A 22427-nucleotide genomic window follows, 5' to 3' on the forward strand; every position below is an offset into this window, starting at 1 on the left:
TGAGAAATTGCCATTGGACATGAAATGTGTTTGAGCTTTTTGATACCATTGTACACAAAGCAAAGAAACAAATATAATTTTATATGTGACAGAAAGGACATGCCTCTGCATATTAATTGTCTCACCAGTTTTTAGGAAATATATCAATTATATGCTAAAAAATAAATGTCTTGCACTGTGTGAGATTATTTCCAGTTAAATCTATTGACTGTTACACTTTAAGACAGAACACGGCTATATATCCCAAAGCTTGTGCTCATTGCACCATGAAAGATTCTAATGTTTATCGACTTGTCTGCACTGAAACAGTGATGAAGATGTGATATCATCCATCAGCTGCTTATTGTTTTGCTGAATGACATTTTTATAGTATCATTGTATTGTAATGCAAAAAAAATGAGTTACTACATGTCTAATGCTTTAATATAAAAAGTAGTACAATAATTAAGGACTGTATAAATTACCAGCAAACTTGTAAGAAAATATCATGAAATGTTTAAGCACCAAATTGTAAATTCACAACTAAGCCACAATGACTATTAGAATAGTAAATGGGCTTGCATAGTCAGTGACCTGTTTTTAATTATCTAATTAATTATCTGTGATACAACATTGCTAAGGTCCTGTTGCACTCCAAATGCCATGTTTGTTTCAAGTATGCCTCTGAAAATGGTACCATTGGCAGCTGTAGCAAAAATGTGAACAAACTGTGTTCAATATCACTATTCTTTTTATATGTTTTGCTTTTCTGGTAGTCAGCAATAGCTGTTACTACCACAGAAGCAGCTTTAATAGGGCTTTGGACATCACTAATCTAACAGCTTTTCAGTTAAGGAGTTTATGGAAATGTCATGCATATGTTTATCTTGCATATCACATAGACCATACAGTAAAAAGTGGTGTATGGATTTAGCGATCTGCATTTCACAATCTAAGGGCCAATAAAAACACAAAGCAAACCAAACAATTATGAAAGTGAATAAAGCTACAACTAGTCCCTACCAAAAAAATCCCACCAAACAGCATTAAAAAAACAACGACCTGTGGTATGATATAGAACCCTGTTAGTATATAAAAGGTTTCAAAATATAAACACATAGAACAATTATAGTGTAACACCTTTAGACAAAATAAAAGAAATCTCTACAAATATTTAAACTTACATTAAAGGAACAGTACCCCAGTTTTTTTTTTTTTTTTTTTTTTTTTAAAGTGCAATGTTTACATTGAAATTTTAACTACTCCTCTAGTGGCTCTCATACTGACAGCCACTAGCGGTGGCAGCAGTTTTACTTGGTCACTTGACATGGAAGCCATGCTATGAGGAGAAATGGATTGGACCCCCTGAAGAAGACATGCTGGAAACAAGGTAATTAAATAAGGTTTTTTAACCCTTTCAGTACGGATTGGGGTGGGGTGGTTAATAATACCAGGGACAGAAACAAAATAATGTTTAGTAATATAGATATGCATATCTAACATTATAGTGTTTCTTTAAACAGAGACAAAAACAATCCGCTTGGTAAGCTAAGTAGGACCTGAAAGGTGAATTGAATAACATTGATTATATTGTTACATTAGCACCTGTCAACGGGTGGGATAGCAAATGGACAGTCAGTTCTCGAATTTCATGTGTAGGAAGATGAAAAAATAAGCAAGCAACAAGATCTGTGTGACTCTGAGAAGGGTCAACTATTGATCAGAGCATCTCCAAAACTGCTAATTTTGTGGGGTGTTACCAGTGGTTAGTACCTTCCAAAGTGTTTCAAGCAAATGCAACCAGTGAACTGGTGTCAGGGTCATGGGAACCCAAGGTCCATTGATGCTTTTATTTTAGATCAGGTGGATTGACAGGTGGGTGTGTGTTGTTTACATTGGGAAGAGATGGCAGTAGGATGTACTTTGGGAAGAAAGCAGGCTGTTGAAGATCAAGGTGTTGCCTTGACCTCCTAAGACCCCAGATCTCAATCCGATTGAGAATTTGTGGGATGTGCTGGAACAACAAATCCTTGCAGGACTGAAATGACCTGCTGCTAATATCTTGGAGCCAAATACTACAGGACATGTTCAGAAGCAGTAGGTCATTACCGCCAGTGCAGTCGAGGTTGCTGCATCAGTGCCTTCACTCTGAGAGAGATGATTGTGTGGCCCATGCAGATCGGGCCACCCGATGGTAATGTGTCTTCAGGGGCCCGGTCGCACACTACAGTGCTTTAGCAGGGCCACCAGCCTGCTATGAAGTGAGAGCCGTTCACTTTCTCCCAGCTTAAACAAAGCTGCATGGGATGAAGAGAAGACAGAGATGAGGAGCGCCAGCTCCTAACTTCCAGCAGTCTCAGCAAGCAGAAGTCACCCTCCTGAACACAAAAGGTAGGAAACAGGAGGATATGTGTCATTGTGTGCCTGTGTATCTGCACGAGTGTCAGTGTGTATATCTGTGAGTGTCTGTGTATCTGTATGTGTGTTAGTGTGTGTCTATATATCTGCATATGTGTCAGTATGTGCCCCTATGTATCTGTGTGTATCAGTGTTTATATATGTACAAGTGACATTGTGTGTATCTATGTATCTATATGGGAGTCATTGTGTGTATATTTGTATGTATGTCTGGGCCTGTGTATCTACAAGTGTGTCAGTGTATCTGTATTTATTAGTTTTATTCTGTCTTTCTGTGTATCTGCATGTGTCAGTGTGTGTATATCTGTGTGTCTGTGTGTGTGTCTCTGTATGTCTGTGTATTTGTATGTCTGCACTAATGTATCTGTATGTGTGTCAGTGACTGTGTGTATATCTATGTATCTATATGGGAGTCATTGTGTGTATATTTGTATGTATGTCTGGGCCTGTGTATCTACAAGTGTGTCAGTGTATCTGTATTTATTTGTTTTATTCTGTGTTTCTGTGTATCTGCATGTGTCAGTGTGTGTATATCCGTGTGTCTGTGTATGTGTATTTGTATGTCTGTACTAATGTATCTGTATGTGTGTCAGTGACATTGTGTGTATCTATGTATCTATATGGGAGTCATTGTGTGTATATTTGTATGTATGTCTGGGCCTGTGTATCTACAAGTGTGTCAGTGTATCTGTATTTATTTGTTTTATTCTGTGTTTCTGTGTATCTGCATGTGTCAGTGTGTGTATATCCGTGTGTCTGTGTATGTGTCTCTGTATGTCTGTGTATTTGTATGTCTGTACTAATGTATCTGTATGTGTGTCAGTGTTTGTATCTTCATGTGTGTCAGCAGTGGTGTATTCTGGTTTTGTGCTGCCCTAGGCAAGACATTTGCCTTGGGCATTTGGGGGCGGCTTTTTTTGCCGCCCCCTGGAAAATGCCGCCCAAGGCAAATGCCTTGTTTGCCTCGCGGCTAATACGCCCTGTGTGTCAGTTGGTAGATATGTGTATTTGCATGTTTGTCTGTGTATTTGGATATGTATCAGTGTCTGCTTGTATCTGCATGTGTGTGTTGGTATATGTGTGTATGTGTATCATTGTATATGCATATGCATCTCAACTTTCAAACGCCAACACTACATACAAATACAACCCTGCATTCAAATGTCGAAACTATATACAGACACACCCCTATATTAAAAGGCAAGCACCACACACAAGTAAACCACTCATTTCAAATGGCATTGATACATAACTTATAACTACATTCACACACACATACTCCATACAAAAATAAACTATTAATAAACTATTATTCAAACACACAAACACTGCTCAATGCATGGATGGGCAAATAGTAGGTCCCCAGTTAGCAAAGCATTGTGAGAGATGTACGACATTGGGGAGCTACCTTTTAGATATCCTTGTGATAGGGGAGGCACCAAAATATTCTTGTACCAGCGCCCTCTCTACTTTAGTTCTGCCACTGTTCAGAGGTCTTGTGCAGTCGATGCCTTGGCACATCAGAGCTGTTTTGGCAACATGAGTGGGACCTACACGATATTAGTCAGGTGGTTTTAATGCTATTACTGATCAATATATATATATATATATATATATATATATATATATATATATATATATATATATATATGATATTCTTTTTAAATATTTTATTGTTTTAATTGTTTTAGTATATGTGCTTTGCTAAACTTATTCACGTTTAAGATTATTGATTATATTGGAACTTTGACTGAAGGGTGAGTAAGACCTCATAAGAAGCACCAGTGTAGTATATAAATATAGGGGCCTGCTTTTTTTAAATTAATAAATAAATAAATGTATATATATATATATATATATATATACTTGAGCCAATATTTATAAGTTCTTCATTTTTGAGATGGTATTTATAAACTTGCACCATGTATCAGTGAATAATTATGCCTGACACATTTCATGCCTGCTGTTACTATTATGACATGGCCTAAAAAAGGCAGGGAATAGTAATTGTCCTGTACTTTCAGGAACAGGGATTACCCAGGAACCAATTTGTGACTGGACTGTATCACTGTAGAAGAGTAGAATATCCTATGTAACTCTATAACCTCTATGTCACACAACAACTTGTGTTACTGTGATGTGTTTAATTAAAATGTAATTGTTAAAAATTAGAAATACATTGCCATATTAAAAAGTGTGTAAGGGAGGATCTGGGGGATGGGGTTCACATAAGGAATAATACTTATTTGTAATTGGAAAACAGCAATGCCGGTGATTGTTCCTCATATAAGAGTAATAATGTGCATACTGAGTTATTGTCATTTTCATACTTCAGTCATTTTCTAACACAAGATAGATGATATCACAACAGAAGAAATTGGGTATATTAGGTTGGAGGCAGTATAGTAAATCAAGACAGATTAGGTGTATAAGTTCAGGGCTACTATAAAACAGTCCACCAAGTATTAACATGGTTTGCACAGTGGCAATTCTGCTCCTTCACGGTTTTAGGCAACCATGATAATGCCTGCTATAAGGTATTAACCAGCAACAATTAGAAACGTGTTTAGGAACTGTCTGAGATTGGGAATAAAGCTTCCCTGGCTGATGTGAATTCTAACGTTCCTAAATTGATTGTTTTTTTTCCTTGTTCTGTTTGTGTTTCTATAATTTTTAGTGGGTTCTGGGGTCCCACACATAAGGTTATATTAGTTAGTTATGTACTCTTTATCCAGTGGTTGCCTGTGCAAAAAGTGTTTCTATTTACCTTACATTTTTTCAAGGCTTTTTGGTGAATTGTCTAGGAATTAATTCCAATTAAATCTGTGAGTTATTTGACTAATGTTGTAAAAATATTTTCTGTGAACTGGGTCAGTAACAACAAGATGCTGAGTTTAAAAATGAATTTTCTCAGATGGGCAAATACTTGAACGATTTGTTGGCACGGGGCTTGATGAGTAATACGTGCAGATGCAATGGGAAATACAAAAAATACAATTAAAAAACATTAAAGTCATTTTTTTTTTTGGCATGGTGCTTGATGAGTAATAAGTGCAGATGCTAGGGGAAATACTAAAACAGAAATCCAAAACATAACACAGAATATTTAAAGTGTGTTAGCAAAGGGAGGAGAGAAATAAATCCAATAAGGTTATTTAATTATTTATCAGATGTTAAAAAGATTACAGTGTAAGATGAGTACAGATAAAGTTAGACCAAGGAAGTTACAGAGTTGAAATATTGGACAGAAAAATATATATGCTATTATATGTGTAAAAGAGAATTAATAATAAGTAGCATACTCTGTAAAAGAGGAGATAACACATTCTAAAGATTGGTCATGGCAAACATTGGCACCTAAGACATTTGCAAAAAATATTATGATCAACCAACGCAAAGGGAGAATTTAAGGCATAATAAAAATCATGTTTAAGCTAGACAGGGCAATACATGTATTTTCAATGAATATACAATGGCTTAACTAGTCCTTACGTTCCATAAGTTTTTATGAGTTAAATCCTGAAATGCTGAACTCTTATTGGAGGCTGCTTCACTGCACTATGTTTACTAGGCATAATCTTCACTGAAACTACAGTACATAACTGCAGAATTTTGGAACGTTACTAATGAAGCTGACTGGAGCACAAGTTGCACCACTCTCCAGCCACCCAGTCTCTTCACCCACAGCAACAAAGGGAGTAATCACAACCTTGATGTGGACCAGGCCACTAGAAATCTAAAACATGTAGAGGTATGCCTAATATTTGGATATATTCTCTCTCTTCTGGAACAGGTGGCCATTGGCCATATTAATTGGCGGATAGGGGTCTAGAAATGGCCAGTTATTTGAGACTCCTGCTCTAAAGATTAGATTGATACATTGTCCTGTCTTCTAGGGCTGCCATTGAGTAACAGCATCAGGGAGTGGAGTCGGACTACTTAAACATTGTTTTTGTTCCCCAAATACATGTATCTATAGGTATTAAACATGACATGAGATCTCATTAAGTCAGGGGCTGAGTGCATGTGGTTAAGTAAGCAGAATAATATTCCAGAAGTAGAGTCCAATTCCCCATGATCTGGAAATGCCACCAGCAGGCACTGAACAATACAGAATATTGTGAATGGTGATTATTGATTAATGATAAATATGGATCTTTCAGGGTAAAATATTTCCCAGTGGATTTTTCTTGTGACCAAACATGTTATATATTTATTATTGACATTACAGATACACTGGAAGGAAAGCATATTGTGCTACAAGAACAAAGATTTACAATATAGTTGATACTCATTTGGATATAAACCAAAGGAGTAATGATTTAGATAATGTGAGCTTATATACTGAATAACATAAACACAATACAGTATATTAGAATTGTACAACATTTGAGTAATAACACATATCTAGAGAGCCTATTATGTATTGGCTTGAAGAAGAGTACTGGTAACAAAATTGATAGAAATATAAGGTAATGTTTTCTGTAGGGGCAGAGAAGAGATAAGATGAGAGAGTCTTTGTTTAGGTCCCCTCCATTTCCCTTGGTTATCATGAGGACTCAAACCCTTTATCTAACTTTGTTTATTAAAATGTAATTAAAAGGTATATTTTTCCCACCACTACCCACCCACCCTCTTTCCCACCCAGGTTCCCCCTAAACATATTGCATGCTCCACCAGCTGTTTGAGATTCTCACTCAATTACCTCTTCATTCCCTTTTTTATTTTACCAATAGCTGCTTCTCTCTGTAAACTCTTAGCCATGACCTCCAAGTTTCCCCTGCTACCTCTTGTCTCAAATCCCCACTGTATCCTTTAGATTGTACGCTCATGGGCTATCTAGCTATGCACTTTGTGTAAAAGAGCTTCAATGGCTAGTTATCAGCTTAAGGGCATGACTCTCTCTACCTGTATTTGTCTGTGTATATCGTACGCTCTGCACTAATTGTACAGCGCTGCAGAATCTGTTGGCAGTTTAAAAATACCAGTAATAAATAAATGAAATAAATAAACCTTAAATACCCTGCATTAGAGCTATATTTTGCTGTTCTCATTTATGTAAATGATAACTAACTAGATGTTAAATTAATAATGCAGGGTAAGGTTAGTGTACTTAGGTAGGTTTGTAGCAAAACAGAGAATACGAGAACTCTGAGGATGGGCAAAAGCTCAAATAAATCTCAATATTTTACCCTTAAGTCCATGCTCAGGTCTCAAAATGAGACTTGTACCATTACCATTTGCACATCTGACTGATTCCACCTAAAATCCTCCTCCTGCACGAGAGATACAGTAACCCCAGGTGATCTAAACTGACCAGAGAAGGTCAAAACAATCGAGTAGAACTGTGGCATCTCTTGTGCAGTGGGCCCTTGATAGCATTAGGATCTGGACTGTCCTTAGGGGAGGGATCAATCTGATATGTAAATGGTGTAGGTTCTCCTTGTAATGGCATGAGTGAGTGAAACATATGTTGAAACTTGAGTGGGGACTTAGAATTATTATTTATATTTATAAAACGTCAACAAATTCCACAGCACTGTACAATGGATGGACTAACAGACACATATTTGTAACCAGACGAGTTGGACGCACAGGAACAGAGGGTTTGGGGGCACTGCTCAATGAGCTACATGTTAGAGGGAGTGGGGTATAGTGACACAAAATCAATGGGTAGCGTAGAAAAGTAGGTGGCTAGGATAGTACTCACTGAGTGCTTAGTGTTTTGTTTTGATGACAGTTGCAGGAGAGGAAAGAGGGTGCAGGGAGGGAAAGCTGTTCACAGTTTAATTAATATGCTTTCCTGATATGCTTTCCAGAAGTTTTCAAAGATTTTTTGAAGGAGTGGAGACTGGGTGATTGTCTAACAGAGAAGGGAAGGGTGCGCTATAGGAATTATTTAAGGTGAGTATCAGAGGTAGGAGTACGAACAGAGGTTTGACTTAGGTCTTCGGCAGAGCATGGGGCGTAGACAGGATATATTTGCATAGTAGTGAGGATAGGTAGGTCAGAGCAACATTGTGTAGAGATTTGTAAGCAAGTATCAGCATCTTAAATTGAGCCCTATATCTTATGGGAAGCTAGTGTAGGGACTGACAGAGGGGGAGGCATGCGAGGTGCTGGCGGACAGGAAGATGAGCCTCGCCGCTGCATTAATTATAGACTGTAAGGGGGTAGTTGGGAACACATAAGACCACTGAGGATTACAGATTCATTCCCAGAGTTCTCGTATTTTCTGTTAAAAGGATAATCCATACTAAGGTAGCTTGCACAGTGATAGCTCAAAAAAGGGGCAGTGTATTAGATTGGATTCGGGGAAATGTATTAAATTTGTGGGCAATGTATTATAATGGGGGGAGGGGGCAGTATATAAGATTGGGTCTGCATGGGGGAGCTGAACGCTCCCCATGGAGATGCTGATTGGCTGTGAACGTTTTTGCCAAATATGCACAATAGCCTCCAAATTCTTTCCTATGGGAAAGCATTGTATTGGCTGAGATCATCAAGTTTGATGATCTCAGCCAAAGTGAAGAACACACTCATAGGACTTTAAAATCAACAAGATAATGTCATTTGTTTTTTACAGATGTGCAACAGCGTACATTCACCATTTCAGCCCCATTACCAAACTTGTCTTAATATGTCAAGGTAGGTTGACTGAAACATTGGTTATATGCAAATGCACATTTCCTTAAAATAAATCTGCTCTTTTGTTTACTTTGAAGCCATTCGAGTGTGAGAATGTCCAGTGTCAGGTAGGCAATTTATTTTTTATACTGTACTTTACTAAATAAACCTACATTTCTTTGAAAAATGAAGTTTTGGGTTTTTTTTGCGGCCTATGTAAACTTTAACTTTATTTGGCCCATGCTAGCCTTTGAGTTTGACATGCATGATTTAGAGGGATACATTACACTTTAAAGTAAGTTTATCAGCGGAAGGATTAAGCTAATAAATGCTGTCCATATAATTCCTAAGCTGATGTTGCTATTTCTGAAGTATAAATTCCACGCTAGCAATATGCTGAATGGAAATCCAGACCACAGACACACAAGGGGCTCTTGGTTTGAGTCAAACTAATTAAAATAATTTGACACACAGCCAAAGGACAGCATCCAGGGCATGCCTGTACAATAACCACAACTGCAGATGGTAGTGCTTATGGTACTTAGAGAGATTTCTTAATGGTAAATAAAAGTAACAATTCATTAAGGGTAGGAGCTGTTTGTTATGTGATTTTTCCATGAATATTTTTGAGTACTTGAGAGACCACTGATTGTTACTAGAACATACTTTCTTGCTAGTTCACTAAAGGAAATGATTTGACAGCCTTTAATTAAAGGAACACTATAACATTAGGAAAACACACTTGCATTCCTAATGCTATAGAGCCCTAATGACCGTTTAGGGTACCAGCCCCCACCTGTATGGAAAAAAAAAAGGTTTATCTGAGACCATCTAACTGAAATAGAAGAATTGTACTCTACTATTTCCTCAGAAGCACATCCAGGGGTTGTCTGATTGGCAGCCACTAGAGTCATTTAAACCCTGCATTGAAAACATTGCCCTTCTACAGACATGAGATCCAGATCACTTAATTGAGATTAAATGGTCTGGGTGCCCATAGTGTCCCTTTAAATTCCTTGCATTTGCATAAATTACGATGAAAACAAATATAGCATTTATTATTAAATGAAAAGGCACAGTTAAAAATGTGTATATGTTTTCTAAACGTGGATTTTGCATGTACAGTACATTTCACCTACACTGCACAAAAAGATTACAGTTGCAGAATTCATAATGGGCAGAAGAGGATTCGTGATTCAGATGAATGTTCGCATAGATAGTTTGAATCTGTATAGCTAAATATAGCAGAAAGCACCTAGAGCAACATATGAACTAAGCTCGTATAATTGTAACAGACATAGCCAGACATAGCCCATGCAGAAGGAGAAGGCCACAGAAATAAAAAAAATGCCCACTGGCTAATATAAGGAATGCTTACAAGAGTTTTGTTGAAAACAATGGCGATCATTAGTTGTTGTTTTTTTTTTTGTTTGTTTTTTTTTAACATAATTTAATGTATCAACTAATAATTATTGCTCTTGACATTTCAGATAAACTACTGGAAAAAAATCAGATGAATAATATTAGAAACCATTCAGTTATCTAGGCAAACATATTTCTCTGCTCATATCAAGGTGTTGTGTTGTACAGTAAAAACACAATTTCTTTTTATAAAACATACAGATGGAAATTGTGTTATTATACATATTCATAGTCCACAGTTTTGTTTTTTATGATATTATGGTTGTTATTTTATAGTAAACAAATCCGTTTCATGATAATCAAGGTATAAGTTGTCTTGTGTTTAAAATTCTACTTTGACAATACGATTTAGCCAACTTTGGCCTTTAGTTTAAAATCTTGACAGTAAAAAGCAGTTGCAAGCTGTCACTATTAACCACAGACATTAGTTTATAGCGGCTATAAATCACTACCATGTTTATAACCATGTTGCTAATTTTTTTGGCATATCACTCATAACAGCTACCACTACAAATACCAACCACTTGCATAGTAGTGACTTGCTGGTACATCAAAGAAACACATACTGGAGCTTGTGCACTTTATCCTATGTAGAAAGAAACAACGGGCAAGTAGGAAAAAGTAGCAGCTAGTGATGTACCGAACTGTTCGCCAGCGAATAGTTCCCGGCGAACTTAGCGTGTTCGCGTTCGCCACGGCGGGCGAACATATGCGATGTTCGGTCCGCCCCCTATTAATTTACTAATACTAAGTAAAAATTACTTAGTATTAGTAAATTGTGCCCCTACTCGCAATACCGCGAGTAGGGGCATGTCTATTAAACAGTGAGCAGCCTGTGGCTGCTCACTGTTAAAAAAAAAAAAAACGGGGTGGGGGACCTAAAAATCACAATAAGAGGGGGACCTGAGCGGCGGGTGGGGGCCCTAAAATGAACAATAAGGGGGGGACCTATTGTCCCCCCTGGCCCCCACCCCTGAGCGGCGTGTGGGGGCCCTACAAATAACAATTAGGGGGGGACCTATTGTCCCCCCCTGGCCCCCACCCCTGAGCGGTGGGTGGGGGCCCTACAAATAATTAGGGGGGGACCTATTGTCCCCCCCGGCCCCCACCCCTGAGCGGCGGGTGGGGGCCCTACAAATAACAATAAGGGGGGACCTATTGTCCCCCCCCGGCCCCCACCCCTGAGCGGTGGGTGGGGGCCCTACAAATAATTAGGGGGGGACCTATTGTCCCCCCCCGGCCCCCACACCTGAGCGGCGGGTGGGGGCCCTACAAATAACAATTAGGGGGGACCTATTGTCCCCCCCCAGCCCCCACCCCTGAGCGGTGGGTGGGGGCCCTAAAATTAACAATAAGGGGGGGGACCTATTGTCCCCCCTGGCCCCCACCCCTGAGCGGTGGGTGGGGGCCCTAAACTTAACAATAAGGGGGGGACCTATTGTCCCCCCCAGCCCCCACCCCTGAGCGGTGGGTGGGGGCCCTAAATACAAAGGGGGGGTGCCCTTGTTAACCCTTCCCCCCCCCCAAAAAAAAAGATCTACCTACCTACCCCCCTCACCCTAAAAATAATGAGGGGGGGACCTTTAACTAAAACCCTGTAAAAAAAAATAGATAAAAACAATTTACCATTTGATGTTTTCTTTCTTCTACAATCTTCTTTTTTCAGCCCCAAAAACGGCCAAAAAAAAAACCATAATAACCGACGCAATTTAAAAAAAAAAAAACGACCGCACAAAAAAATAATCCATCTTCACCCATGGAGGGCTCCGCGCAGACTGAGCTTTGCAGGGCGGGGGAAGGCTTATAAAGCCTTACCACACCCTGCAATTAGGCTAAGAACACTCTGATTGGCTGGTTTAAGCCAATCAGAGTGCTCTTTGTCATTTTACATAGCGTGGGAAAATTCCAAAGAACTTTCCCACGCTGTGTAAAATGACACAGAGCACTGTGATTGGATGGATTTCAAGCCATCCAATCACAGTGCTCTGTGTCATTTTACACAGCGTGTGAAAGATCAATTTTCCCACGCTGTGTAAAATGACAAAGAGCACTCTGATTGGCTTAAACCAGCCAATCAGAGTGTTCTTAGCCTAATTGCAGGGCGTGGCAAGGCTTTATAAGCCTTCCCCCGCCCTGCAGAGCTCAGTCTGCGCGGAGCCCTCCATGGGTGAAGATGGATTATTTTTTTGTGCGGTCGGTTTTCTTTTTTTTGGTAAGTTGTTTTTATCTATTTTTTTTTACAGGGTTTTAGTTAAAGGTCCCCGCTCAGGGGTGGGGGCCGGGGGGGACAATAGGTCCCCCCTTATTGTTAATTTTAGGGCCCCCACCCACCGCTCAGGAGTGGGGGCTGGGGGGGACAATAGGTCCCCCCCTTATTGTTAATTTTAGGGCCCCCACCCACCGCTCAGGGGTGGGGGCCGGGGGGACAATAGGTCCCCCCCCTAATTCTTAATTTTAGGGCCCCCACCCACAGCCCAGGGGTGGGGGCCGGGGGGGGACAATAGGTCCCCCCCTTATTGGGGGAGGACAGGGGGGTTAATTTTAGGGCCCCCACCCACCGCCCAGGGGTGGGGGCCGGAGAGGGGGAGGACAGTAGGTCCCCCCCTCATTATCTTTATGGCCCCCACCCGCCGCCCAGGGGTGGGGGCCGGGGTGGGGACAGTAGCCCCCCCCTCATTATCATTATGGCCCCCACCCGCCGCCCAGGGGTGCTGGCCGGAGAGGGGGAGGACAGTAGGTCCCCCCCTCATTATCTTTATGGCCCCCATCAGTAGGATGTATGGGGATTTAACTGTTAACCTCTATTCACCTGGCCAGAGGCTGGTGTTAGTGGCAATCAGTAATCAGTAGAGACAGGGCTGTAAACCAAGTCACTAAAAAAGTAGCAAGAATATTGTAAATGCGGTATGTTGACTTAAGCATGGTGGAAAAATATTGTTTGGCCCTAACCACTTCAATAGAAAATAAAATTTAGATTGGGCTATCTGATACTCATCCATGTGATGGTTCGGCTTGGCTGAATATCGAACATATAAAAATATCTGAAATATTCAGAGAAGCCATAAAGGCAGGAAAAAAAAAGGCATTGATTAGTATGCTGCAATGCACACATGGCTGCAATATTACATAGTGCCAGGAAAACAATCTTTTTTCCTGGCACTGCAGGTACCCTCTCACTCCCACCCCCCACCCCAGGTTGCTGAAGGGGTGAAAACCCCTTCAGTGACTTACCAAAGTCCAGCGCCGATGTCCCTCAGTGCTGGTCAAGGGTCCGCCCATGCTCCTCCCCCGCCGACGTCAGCTGGCGGGGGAGACTGACTGCGCATGTGCGGCCACCGGTGGGGGAGACCTAATGCATTAGAACTCCCCATAGGAAAGCATTGAAAATGCTTTCAATGCTTTCCTATGGGGATTTTAGCAACGCTGGAAGTCCTCACATAGCGTGAGGACCTCCAGCGACACTATAGCACAGAAACCTGTGCTATGAACCAGGAAGTGACCTCTAGTGGCTGTCTAGTAGACAGCCACTAGAGGAGGAGTTAACCCTGCATGGTAATTATTGCAGTTTATAAAAACTGCAATAATTACACTTGCAGTGTTAAGAGTAGTGGGAGTTGGCACCCAGACCACTCCAATGGGCAGAAGTGGTCTGGGTGCCTGGAGTGTCCCTTTACTGGCAAGGAAATATCCTGCATTTTTGCAATGCCACTTCTGAGTTGTCATAATTATATTATTATATCTCTATTAAACAAAAATAAGTGAGAACTTTTTCTCTGTTTCATTTTGCAATCTTATCTTAAAGGACCACTATAGTGCCAGGAAAACAAACTAGTTTTCCTGGCACTATAGCGCCCTGAGGGCGTCAAAAACCGCGTGCAAATTCAGCCAGTCCTTAGGAAAGTATTCTCAATGCTTTCCTATGGACGCTGGTGTGTTCTCACTGTGAAAATCACAGTGAGAAGCGCGGAAGCGCCTCTAGCGCCTCTGCTATGTTTACAGCAGGCAGGATTAATCCTAGATGGATCTGGCACCCACACCACATTGAGCTGAAGTGGTCTGGGTGCCTATAGTGGTCCTTTAATGAATAATGGTGTTCAGCTGAATCACTAAGCATGAGTCATTCTAAGTTGGAAAAATGTCAGTTGGCAGTTGATGACCTACTCACTTCTTCCACCCTGAGAAGAACAAAGGCTTTCCCCCACATATGGTCTGTGGCATTAGTGACAAATAAACAAAACAAAAAAAACGATGTCCTAGCAGCAGCAGAAGTAATTCAATTTGAAAAAAAGGAGTTTTAAAAAAATGAAAGGGTAAAACAGGTGAGTGTATCATCAATTTTTTGAAAGATTCTCTTTTTTAAACTAAATTACTCCTGCTGCTCAAAGTTTTTAAAAATGCCTTTGGTTGTAGTGATTTTGCCCTGCCTAGGTCAATCTGCTGGTACCTACGACCTCTGCTGATGCAATTAGAAGAAGCTGATTATAGGGCATTGTGGAAACAAAAAACAATAGAGTGATGTGAACTTCTGCCTGTCCTTTCAGGACTTGACTTGTAATTCCTCTAGCTCATAGTTGAGTAGATCCTGGGCCAGAGGTAAAAGTGCAATGCCTGCATTGAAAGAGGAAACATCAATATCATCATCAAAGGTATCACTACCACTACCATTAGGAACATTACGTTGGTACTCTATTCCACCTATTCAGTTAATAGTGACATTGATGGCATCCACAATCTAGACTCTCCTGAGATCTCCCTTAGTTTTTTCTTGAGTGAGCTACAAGAAGACATAATGCTTGAGCTAGCTGTGTTAGGAGGAGTTGCAGTGCCAGCTGGAGATGCAGCAGATGTTATTGTGGAGCTGGTGGTCATCTTCATTGGCTGAGCTGACCCTGCTGCTGCAACTACAGATTACTGTGGGTCACCAGTCACAGCATAAAAAGACAGCAAAAAAACAAAACAAATGCCTCCTCCTAGGTTGTGAATAGGACATAGCAAACAATACTACACTGAGGCTGAATACTACTAATAGTGGTCATGGTGGCAGATGTGTCAGCAGTCCTCATGGCCAAGGAAGAGGTATAAGACTCTGAGATCTCATGGTTTAACTGCTGATGGTGGAGTGTGCCCCGTGTAACACAAAACATACCATCCCTCAGTTTCCTCTTATGTTTAGGATATCACATTTTTGATGGTGGCACATGGTAATCTAACCTCCACTTCACTAGGATCAATGACACATGCTATATACCGCTCAAACGTGGCACTGGCAGTAGCTAGAACAAATTAACTTTTTTTTTTATAATAAACACTACACTACGAAAAGCAAAAAAACCTAATTTTCTGTCTACAAACAGTAAAATAAATTAAAGTCAACCTCTAATTCCATGAATCAAAGGTAGTACAAGTGGTATTGGCAGTGGCTAGGCACAGTGGTAATCTAGCAAGTTTCACACTAGGATTAATTAAACAATTAAATTAAACACGCTATATGTATCTTCTGCTCAATGGTGGTGTATATGTTAGTGGCTAGGCATAGTACCAACCTATCCACCAGTCTTACACTATGCTCAATTAAACAGTTATACTAGCTATATCTATCTCCCACTCACAGTTTGTGTAAGTGGCAGTGGCTATGCACAGCAATATCCAAACCTGTCTCACACTAAGTAATTTAAACAATTATACAAGCTATATGTATCTCCCACTCAAAGGTGGTGTAAGTGGCAATAGCTATGCACAGCACTAACCAAACCAGTCTCAGATAAAGCTCAATGAATTCTATCTTTTTTTCTCACACTCAAAGCTAATGTAAGTGCCACTGGAATAGCAATAACTAACCAGTTTCACATTAGGATCTATAATAGTGGCTATCTCCCTCTCCCGCAAGGGCACAGTTATGGTAAAACAAGGCAATCCCTGTCTGCTGGTCTGTCTCTCAATAGTTGAAGTTAAAATATCTTCTAGAAGAATCCTTTCTTCCACCTCTAGATTGGACAGTAGATACAACCCACACAATTGCTCACACCTCTTGTCCATCATGGCAAACTAAGCTGCTTATTTGTCCCCCATTTTGGCACCAGGAACATAACTTCGAATTGTAAACCAAACAATCTTGCTCATCCAAGTCATTTGTTTGGTGATACTGCCACATAGCACTTTGGAGTTACAAAATCCAGATGATCCTCTATCTACATGAATGCAGACAAACTGCAATTGAGCCAAAACCAAATGCACAGGCTTAAAGCCCTGTTTGTCCTATAGAATATTTATATCGGGTGAACAGTCACATTTTCATCCTTGTTTAAAGTACATGTAACCCTGGATCTACAATCTAGTAATACTCCAGTGACAATAAAAAACAGTGGCCCCTCACTTTTTCAAGCTGTCCTCGAAAAGAGCTTGAAAAGGAATGGAGGATTGCTGAACCACTCTTTTTTATTGGCACTCAACACTCTGTTATGGTTCCTCAATCCAAAGTTATATGTACGTTGGTTAAAATGCTTGCCACTTGCATTAATCACAAGTGTAAATGCTCAGAAGAGCAAATCAAAATGCGTTCAATACTCACACACATGGCATTACTATAGAATTGCATTTATATATAGTTTTGAGCATCAATGTCTCTGCATCTGTTTTTTGTTAGATTTATGCATTCGATCTCAAACAAATTGCAATTTGTGTGTGTTTTGGCTAATCAGCGAGTCATCTGAATTCAGTGTTAGAATTGAACTCTGAAATGCCATATGGTTGTATAACAAAAACAAAACAAAACAACAACAACACAGGAAATAGCCTAATAGGTTTGTTTGCATCATGATTCCATGTTCTGTCTGTGACACTAACAAAATTGATGAATTGATGGTAAGGGGACAGCCTCAAAATATAATTAATAAAGAAAGAAAGAGATAAAAAAAATAATAATAATAAAGAAACAATCTAAACTAAATGCATAAAATACACAGCCAAATGCTCAAAAGTAATTGCATATTGAAAATATTGAATATTGACCAAATGTGGAAATGTGTACATTTGAAAAGGAAAATATTATTCCTTTTGGTTAGAATTTGGTTGATGGAATTACCTTCATTACAAGTGCAAAAATGAACCAGTGTACTGCAAAATATATACATATAAATAGTCAGATTTTTGGGGGCCCTTTAGGTTTGTCTGAATAGACTTTCCCGATTGTTTGAATGGATGATATTTGGACAAACCGAACTGTCACATTGACAAAATATAGACTACCTTATTATTATTTACTTTTTGGACAAATTGATTAGGTTAAACTAATTTTTCCGCAGTGCACAGGTCTAATTTTTGTTATATCACTGAGTGGAAAATGCCAAAGCATTCCCATTACTCTCAATAAGTATTGTCATACTAACATCCATTTTTGCAAATATGAGCTTGGAACTCACAAATGTTTTATATTAAATAATTGTTGTATTAGACATGCATTTTCATTACATATGTGATAAAAATTAATCTGCAACAATGCCACTTACTTTGTTGGCCTATAGTCTGGAATTGATCGATCCAGTGAAATTTTCTCACTGAGGTAGGAATTGTAGCCATATTTGTCATGTTGTCCTTTGGCTTTTTCTTCTTCATCAGGAGTAAGGGTAGCAGGGAGTCCACCCTTTCCCCTACCACCATAACCTTCAATAAGTCCAAGTGACTTAGATAAACCTAATAAGAAAAGAAGAAAGAGAGACGTGTATGATTTTACAATGTTTTTGCCAACATGGTCCTGTATTTTTTGATAACAATGTAAACATATTTTCTGTATTATTTTTTAGTTTAATATACACTGGAAAAAGATCATTTTCTAGATCATGTTACTATGGTTATATTAAGTGTCATAAAACTTTAAAGGTCTTTACCAAGGTTAAAAAATTGTTGAAGCAAGTGAAACATTACATAAAATAAGAGATACAATATTCATAGAAATACTAAGAAGAGAGCTAAAATTTCAGGAGCAGTATGGAAAAAAAAATCAGACTCTTAAGGAGAAACTGCGGAATTGAATATCTTTTTATCAAGGAGGAATCTGTTTTTTTTTTTTTTTAATGAATATATTACAACATACTAAGAGATATGTGTATTTGAGCTTATAAAAAATGCCTAAAACGTCAGACGAAGATGGGTCCTTTCAGAAAATAGGGTCAGCACACATCATGGCTTGCAGAAGGAAGTTGGATACTGTAACATCTAAAAATGAGAGACACGAGAACAGATTGAAGTAGATGACTGAGAAAGTCATACTAAAGGGGAGTGGTCGGCAGTGCAATTTTAATGTGGGCTCTCCTGCTTTCATTCTTAAAGCCATCAAAGGGACTCCCAGATTAGGGAAACAGATGATAAATGACATGTGAAACACCTTAGCCAAAATTTGATGATTTTTTCTTATTTGTGATAATTGATTGGACAGCAATTATGAAAACCTTCATTTTAACTGTTACTATAGATCAATGTTTTGACATATAAGATTGCAAAGCTGAAGAATGTTAGGTATGATTTAAAAAACAACAACCCATGTTTATACGATAAGTTGTTTAACAAACAAGCCTAGATATATAGAACTGGGAGGAATATGTACATAAATAAACAGAAATAAAGAGTCAACATTATACTAATGTATACACGTACACAGTACTCATAAATGTTTTACTCAGTTGAAAATAATAGAAAGATGTTACACTAATGATTAACACTATGTATACGGGCCTTTATTTATAGAACAGTCCAGTTTTATTTATTTATAACGGCATTGATAGTTATCTAATTGCTAAAAGATGTAGATGAACTGTTGGCAATGTTGACGTGATCACAGAAACATTATTTCAAAGTTTTTCAACAACACTTCCATTATTAGTTTTGTAAAGATAGGCTCTACACCTTAAGTTAATCATTGAATCTTAAAGTAGCACTTTGATGTTGCAAACATATATTGTTAACCTTAGAGTACACCCCTGCACGTCTAGATATTGGGTCCGCCAAATAAACCTCAAATAAAGAGGTTTAACTTATCCCAATTCATCTCATTGTGAAGCATATGCAGAGCATAATGATGTTGAACATTGATTCTGCAAATATTGTAATAGAAGGTAAATTTTACCTAAAAAGAGGTACACATGCATCAATGTACTTTTGGAATACAACAGGTCAATGACACACATCAACCATTATCACTTGCACTCTAAAAAAAAAAATTATTATTAATGAGATCTTCCAAGTTATGAGGCTGCATGGTTTATTTAGATGTATATCTGAAACTATAGAAAATATCCTACAACTATTATATGTGTAGAGCATACCTGCTTAACAAAATCTGGTATTGAGCAAAAAGCTTTTCAAATTCACTTCCACATAATATTATCTATACTAAATAACAGACAGTGTCCTCATAGTAAAATGTAGAAAGTTTGCATCTTTTCACTGCTTGAAGACCATCAAACCCAAATCACGCTATATATCAATTGATTGGGTCTCTCCATAGTATTTTACTGCAACTGCTCAGAGATATCAAACAATAACGTTAAAAGCAAATATATGGCTCAATTTATTAGTGCTTGTAAAAACCAGAGTAAGCAAGAAAAAGATTTAATAGTCTGGCATTGGATAGCAGAGTAAATGTACAGTTCAAGAATAACAATTTTCTTGGCATAAACTTTCGAAGCAACAATAGCTTTTAATACACTAGATGCGCCCTATGTTTATCAAGTGGAAACTGACAACCTGACTAATTGACGTGTTATCAGTTAGTCAATTGGAAGCTTCAGCTGCAGATGTTGCAAGTGGCAACAGGTTTGGAACCATATTCTTCCCATAGAGAATAATGGCTTTTTCAAAGTGGCTGCCTGTAACTCCATGTCGCTATTTAAAAATTGTCAGACATTGAACAGCCACTATTTGCTTTAGGTTGCAACAGGTAACTTAGCAAGTAGAAATTTGTGGGTAAAAAGTAGTAACAGGCATGGAGATACACCAGAAGGCAATGGTGAGGCATGGGATTGCTGGCGTAAATGTATCCAATTTCGGTGTACAAGTTGCCTAGTCTTTCTAATATATAGCCTTCCCCATCACTATACCTTTGTTCAGTAAATTTAAGGTGTGAAAGAACTAAAGGACATAAACATAGTGTAAATTCCATAAAAAGGATATAGTTTCTTTTATAAGCCTTTAAAAGAAAAAAATTCACCAAAATATAATATAAATGCACATCCTTTCAGAAATTTATCAAATTCACAATTAGGGAACTGGATATGACCTAAATTTCCAAATGTAAAGTTTTATACAACAGAAACATAAAAAGTCACAAACAATATTTCAACACTAATTGGCAATATGTAATAAGTCAACTTATACAGAACATAATAATAAAAATACAATTTAACAAGTGAATATCAGAGTGAAATCAGGAGAATACTAACAGGAGTATATGTTTGGCCATACAGACATCTGGGGAATGAGATAGCTTATACTCTTTTAATACAGTTTTATACATAATTAAAATATAGTTTGCAGCGCCATAACCATACATCATGTTAAAATGCAGCACAATGAAGGTTGGCACAATATACACTAAGTAGTTGCTAGGCAACTGGAAATGATGTATTTTGCAAACACTCACACACATCTGAGATCCTGATCTATACTGGCCTCCATATGTGGGGGAGAGAGGGACACAAGCAAAATGATATATCATATAATGATCATAGCACTAAAACACTGGAATGCTTTGCAGTTTAACAGGATTACTCACGAAAGTGAGAATTAAGGGAATCCAAAGTAAATTGCAAATAAAAGACCAAAGTACTCAAACTGAAAATGTAGCTGGCTGGGATAATCTTTCCAGTTCAGCTATTTTGACTTTAATTTGAATTTCCTGCAATTCTCACTTTAGCGAATTAAGAATTGCAAGAATTTCTCATTTTGGACACAGCTTGGTCCATGTTACACTACATTTAGCAGACAGGGAAGGTCAACTCAATAGGCATGTGGCAACAGGGTACAAACTCAATAAAATCTGCAAATGTTATGTTTTTAACTCCAGTTCACAAAGACCATCAGCACTTCACCTGAACATGAATTGACCAATGAGCTGATTAGCAGCACATGCAAGTAAGGATTTTAAAATGTGTATTGAGGAGCAGTGTTGAAATATGTTGGTTCATAACCAATACATATTCAGTGTAATTGTTCTATTAAACAATCCATACATTTAGCATACATTTGAGACAAAAATTTTAGGTGGAAAATATTAGTCACTTGCATAATCAGACTGGGGAAAGGAGTGGAACCAATAAAAATAAGCAAATCACAAAGTGTTATTAACTAAAAGACTAGATCAGAATATATTGATACATGTTTAAGTACATTAAATGCATAATAAATGTTTTACTGTATACAAGGCATGTAAAAGCAAATGAAAAAATATTAAATAAACTAATAAATAAATTGAAATAAACCAATGCTAACTAACACAGGTGAATAATAGCTGTGACAAATACTTACAGGTAAATATATTAAACGGTTTGCACAAAAGTAGGTATACAGTTGAATTGATTAAATTCATCACAACCTCACTATTCTAAACAATAAAATGTGAAAAAAAATGTTTGCTAATGGAACTTCACTGTTGTTTTTTCTACTGGGATAATCAGAATTGCTCATGGGATTACTATCATTTTGTGAGGCAATAATAAAGCTGGGTGATGTGTTTTTTCACCATCTGCTTACATATCTTTTGGATGGTCCAGACCTCACCCCTGTGGCCCACATCTCACCCCTTGCTAAGATTGCTAATATTGGTCCAGGCTCTACCCCCACATCCCCTCATAGCCATCCTAAAATACACTCTAATAGCTGGGAGAAGGTGATCTGACCTCACTTTCTCCCGGCACTGCAAATCTGACAGTGGTTCGGTTGCTCTGTTAAAGGACCTCGAGACCTGACAAGGCCCCTGATCAGATCAGATG

At 38.5% G+C, this 22427-nt stretch overlaps 1 protein-coding gene across 1 annotated transcript in view; it reads right to left on the bottom strand.

Annotated features, from left to right (window-relative positions):
• GALNT17 (polypeptide N-acetylgalactosaminyltransferase 17) overlaps positions 1 to 22427 on the bottom strand; it is a 690917-nt gene that overhangs the window by 465735 nt on the left and 202755 nt on the right. Inside the window, exon 2 of the mRNA XM_063457373.1 lies at positions 17952 to 18135. Within this exon, the coding sequence (XP_063313443.1) occupies positions 17952 to 18135 (184 nt within the window). The remainder of the gene's footprint in view (positions 1 to 17951; positions 18136 to 22427) is intronic.

This window comes from Pelobates fuscus, chromosome 1, assembly GCF_036172605.1.
Source record: "Pelobates fuscus isolate aPelFus1 chromosome 1, aPelFus1.pri, whole genome shotgun sequence".
Lineage (NCBI taxonomy): Eukaryota > Metazoa > Chordata > Amphibia > Anura > Pelobatidae > Pelobates > Pelobates fuscus.